This window comes from Haplochromis burtoni, unplaced genomic scaffold (genome assembly GCF_018398535.1).
Source record: "Haplochromis burtoni strain Fernald_Lab_line unplaced genomic scaffold, NCSU_Asbu1 Contig_910, whole genome shotgun sequence".
NCBI lineage: Eukaryota > Metazoa > Chordata > Actinopteri > Cichliformes > Cichlidae > Haplochromis > Haplochromis burtoni.
In genome coordinates, this window is record NW_024583271.1 from 110,666 (window position 1) to 114,264 (window position 3,599).

General features: G+C 46.3%; 1 protein-coding gene across 1 annotated transcript in view; it reads left to right on the top strand.

The window, feature by feature from the left end:
• pdzd2 (PDZ domain containing 2) overlaps positions 1-3,599 on the top strand; it is a gene marked incomplete in the record, with an annotated part of 93,852 nt that overhangs the window by 82,937 nt on the left and 7,316 nt on the right. Inside the window, 3 exon segments of the mRNA XM_042216063.1 lie at positions 52-2,272; positions 2,391-2,496; positions 2,571-2,672. Coding sequence (XP_042071997.1) covers positions 52-2,272; positions 2,391-2,496; positions 2,571-2,672 — 2,429 coding nt within the window.

Consider the following 3,599-nt stretch of genomic DNA (forward strand, 5'->3'; position numbering starts at 1 on the left):
TGTTACCAACCTCCTCTCATTCGATCCTGATCTTTTCATGTCTTGTGCCAGCTGTAGATCGACTGCTCAGCCCGGGAGGGACTGTGTGGTCACAGAGCAGTGATGGATCCACAGTGGATCCAGCCAAATCTGTTCAGGGGGGGACTGATCAAGTAATAAGAACACATTTAGGAAAAGCCACAATCCAACCAGACTGTAACTTGCCCATCGTCAATGTAGACGACGTGTTATCAGATGTGAGCCACGACACCAGTGAGGAAATATCATGTGATGAGCCTGAAACCTGCTGTCCAGGCCAACATGGTGCAGCCCTGTGTGAGAAGCCTCCTTTGGAAGCCAGAGATGAAAAGAGTGCTGCCTTTCTGATGAATAAACATGTGAACCAACAGAAAGAAGGCACCTCTGCAGTTTTCAGCGGATCAGGTCCAGAAAAATCAAATCCTAGTTGTAAACACATGGATCCCACTGCAGATATCAGTGGTTCAAACAGTGACTGCAGTGCAGTGGTAAAGAACATGGCAGATGGTATTGGTGGTGTCTCTTCTACACGGTCACCATGCCAGTTTCTTAACAGTACAGCACCTGTTTCTGCTACAGAGACACACTTTGACAGAGTTAAAGCGTGTGCAGCATCCAGACACACGAGCGTTTACAGAAACCATGCTCCACCAGCAGCCCACTCCGTCACTGAAAATCTGCATGCAGACGTCTCCCAAAGATCAGATTTACTGAGGTGTGACGACACACAAACATATTCAGTGGAATCCAACCCCTCAGGCTCCAGGCTATCCAAAATGTCAGCGTCAGTGAGCAACAATCACAAAGTCGTGCAGTGTAAAGATACGTTAAAGCCTGACGCTCGCTCCTTGCCTAAGACAAGCTCAAAGCTGAAACACCACGGTTACTCAGACAGTCCTGTGTGGAGGAGTAACTTCAGACTTCAGGTTGAAAGTGGTCCTTCCACACTTAAAGGTTTGAGTATTAAAAAGAAGAACAGCCCAGAGGAGCCTCTTCAAAAACTGTTGGGGAGTCCAGTCCCTGCAGATACAAAGGCTTCCTTCAGACAGTCAACAAATCCAGCAGCTGTGGTAACCATTGGGATTTTGAAGCCCACTAACCAGCCTGATGTCAGGAGTGGCCTAGCTGTGGCCGGAGCAGGTGACACAAAGCAAATAATGACTGAGCATGGAAATTCAGATGGAGCTTTGCAAACTGTGCAGCTGCCCAAAAAAGATATGCACGTAGGTTACGAAGCAAAAGCTGAATCACATGGACCTGCCACTCAGAGGACATTCATGGAAGTGCGACTGTCTTCCTCATCATCATCATCATCAGCATCAGCAGCAGCAGCAGCAGCAGCTATGTCACATAGAGACAAAAAGGTTTCAAAAGAAAATAAACACAGAAATGATACAGATGCACGATTAGCAGCAATGCATTCATCCACTGTCACCGCAGAAGAAAGAACAGCTGCCTCGGTCACCAACACAGCATTTCATTCACTGTCTTCTACAGCAGCTCATTCAACAAGTAAAGGTTTCAAACCTGTGACAGTTATGGAGACAGAAGAGACAGCGAAGTCCAGCACATCCAGACTGTCCGCACAGACCCTGTCCACACAGACCCTGTCCGCACAGACCCTGTCCGCACACACTGCCTCGTCTGCAGATTACAGTCCTTTCTCTGTCCGACATAAAATCAAATCCTTTGAGAATCTGGCTAATGTTGACAAGCCCCTGGTGAAAAGCAGTGATCCTCAGCCGTATGCGCTGGCATATAGAGCCCCGCTGAACCAAAGGATTGCAGGTTATATGGAACTGGTTAATGCTGTTGACTTCCGGACACGGCAAAGGAGTTTTAGCTCTTATGTGGGAAATCTGCTTCCAGCCACATCCTGTTCTCTTCGTCTTCATAAGTCTTCTGAGAATGAAGTTCACAAAGCTCCAGATGGGGCTGCACCACACACTCCTCCAGTGCTGCGCAAGAAACATGGCAGACTTCTCTACAGTAGGTTACGGCAGCTCAGGGCTCTCAGCATGCCTGAGCTGGAAAAACTGTGCAAAGAGGACGCTGCAGGAGGGCGCAGCAATGCAGATAAAACAGACTCTGACACCCAGTCCACTATAGCCCCAGTGACTGACAGCTTTCCAACCTGTGCAACTCCAGTGAAAGCAGATTTGAACAGCGTTAACCACAGTGAGGCTGAAGTCACTGAAAAGACTGCTCAGAGGACCCGAGAGACCCATGGCCGGCAGCTCGGCTGGTCCATCAGGTGAGACTTTAAACCAGTCATTGTAAATCACAGCAGCTGCTTTGCTCCAAACATAACTGTGAAATGTGGGTGAAAAAAACACATTAAATGTCCTGATTCGATGGCTTTTTCTCTGCAGTTTAGAGGAGCTGTCGGCTTCACCTGTGAGTCAGTGTAAACTGCAAACACTGCTGTCCTCACTAACAGCGAAAGCTTACATATCAACCCTGCTTCAGCAAACCAAGGTAATGTCTCACTGCAGATACAGAGTCCAGCTGAGTTTGAGTTTTCTTTATTTGTCTCTCTGTGTGTTTTGCAGACTAACAGAAATACTCGTCTTGTTGTCCTGAGTAAAGGAGAAGGTTCAGGACTTGGTTTCAGTATTGCTGGAGGAGTTGACCTCGAGCAAAAGGACATAACTGTAAGTACAAGATGTTGAATCTCTGTTCAGATTCACATCCTTCAGATTTAAACAATAATGTACGGTGACTGTTGCAACAATTTAAAGTACATTTTCTTGCACATTCATTTACTTGCCTTGAATGCCTCACTAAGATATGAAGATTCAGTTAGTCCAGAAAATCTCAAGAAAAGTTTCTTCAAGAGCAAAATGCACCAAACAGTGTGACAAAGCCCACTCTGCTGAGGGAAAGTTCATTAGAGTCACCAGCTACAGAGGTCAAAGGTTACCAGCAGCTCAGATTACAAAACACAAAAAGCCTTTCAAAACTTCAAGCAGCAGACGTTTGAGGACTTACAGGATCTATTAGGACTTACAGAACGTTTGAGGACTTACAGGATCTTTAAGGGCTTACAGGATATTTGAGGACTTACAGGACCTTTGAGGACTTACAGGAGGTTTGAGGACTTACAGGATCATTTTAGGACTTACAGGCCTTTGAGGACTTACAGGAGGTTTGAGGACTTACAGGACATTTGAGGACTTACAGGACCTTTGAGGACTTACAGGATCTTTGAGGACTTACAGGACCTTTGAGGACTTACAGGAGCTTTGAGGACTTACAGGACCTTTGAGGACTTACAGGACCTTTGAGGACTTACAGGATCTTTGAGGACTTACAGGATCTTTGAGGACTTACAGGTCTTTGAGGACTACAGGACCTTTGAGGACTTACAGGATCTTTGAGGACTTACAGGATCTTTGAGGACTTACAGTCTTTGAGGACTACAGGCTTTGAGGACTTACAGGAGTCTTTGAGGACTTACAGGCCTTTGAGGACTTACAGGTCTTTGAGGACTTACAGGACTTTGAGGACTTACAGGACCTTTGAGGACTTACAGGATCTTTGAGGACTTACAGGACCTTTGAGGACTTACATGATCTTTG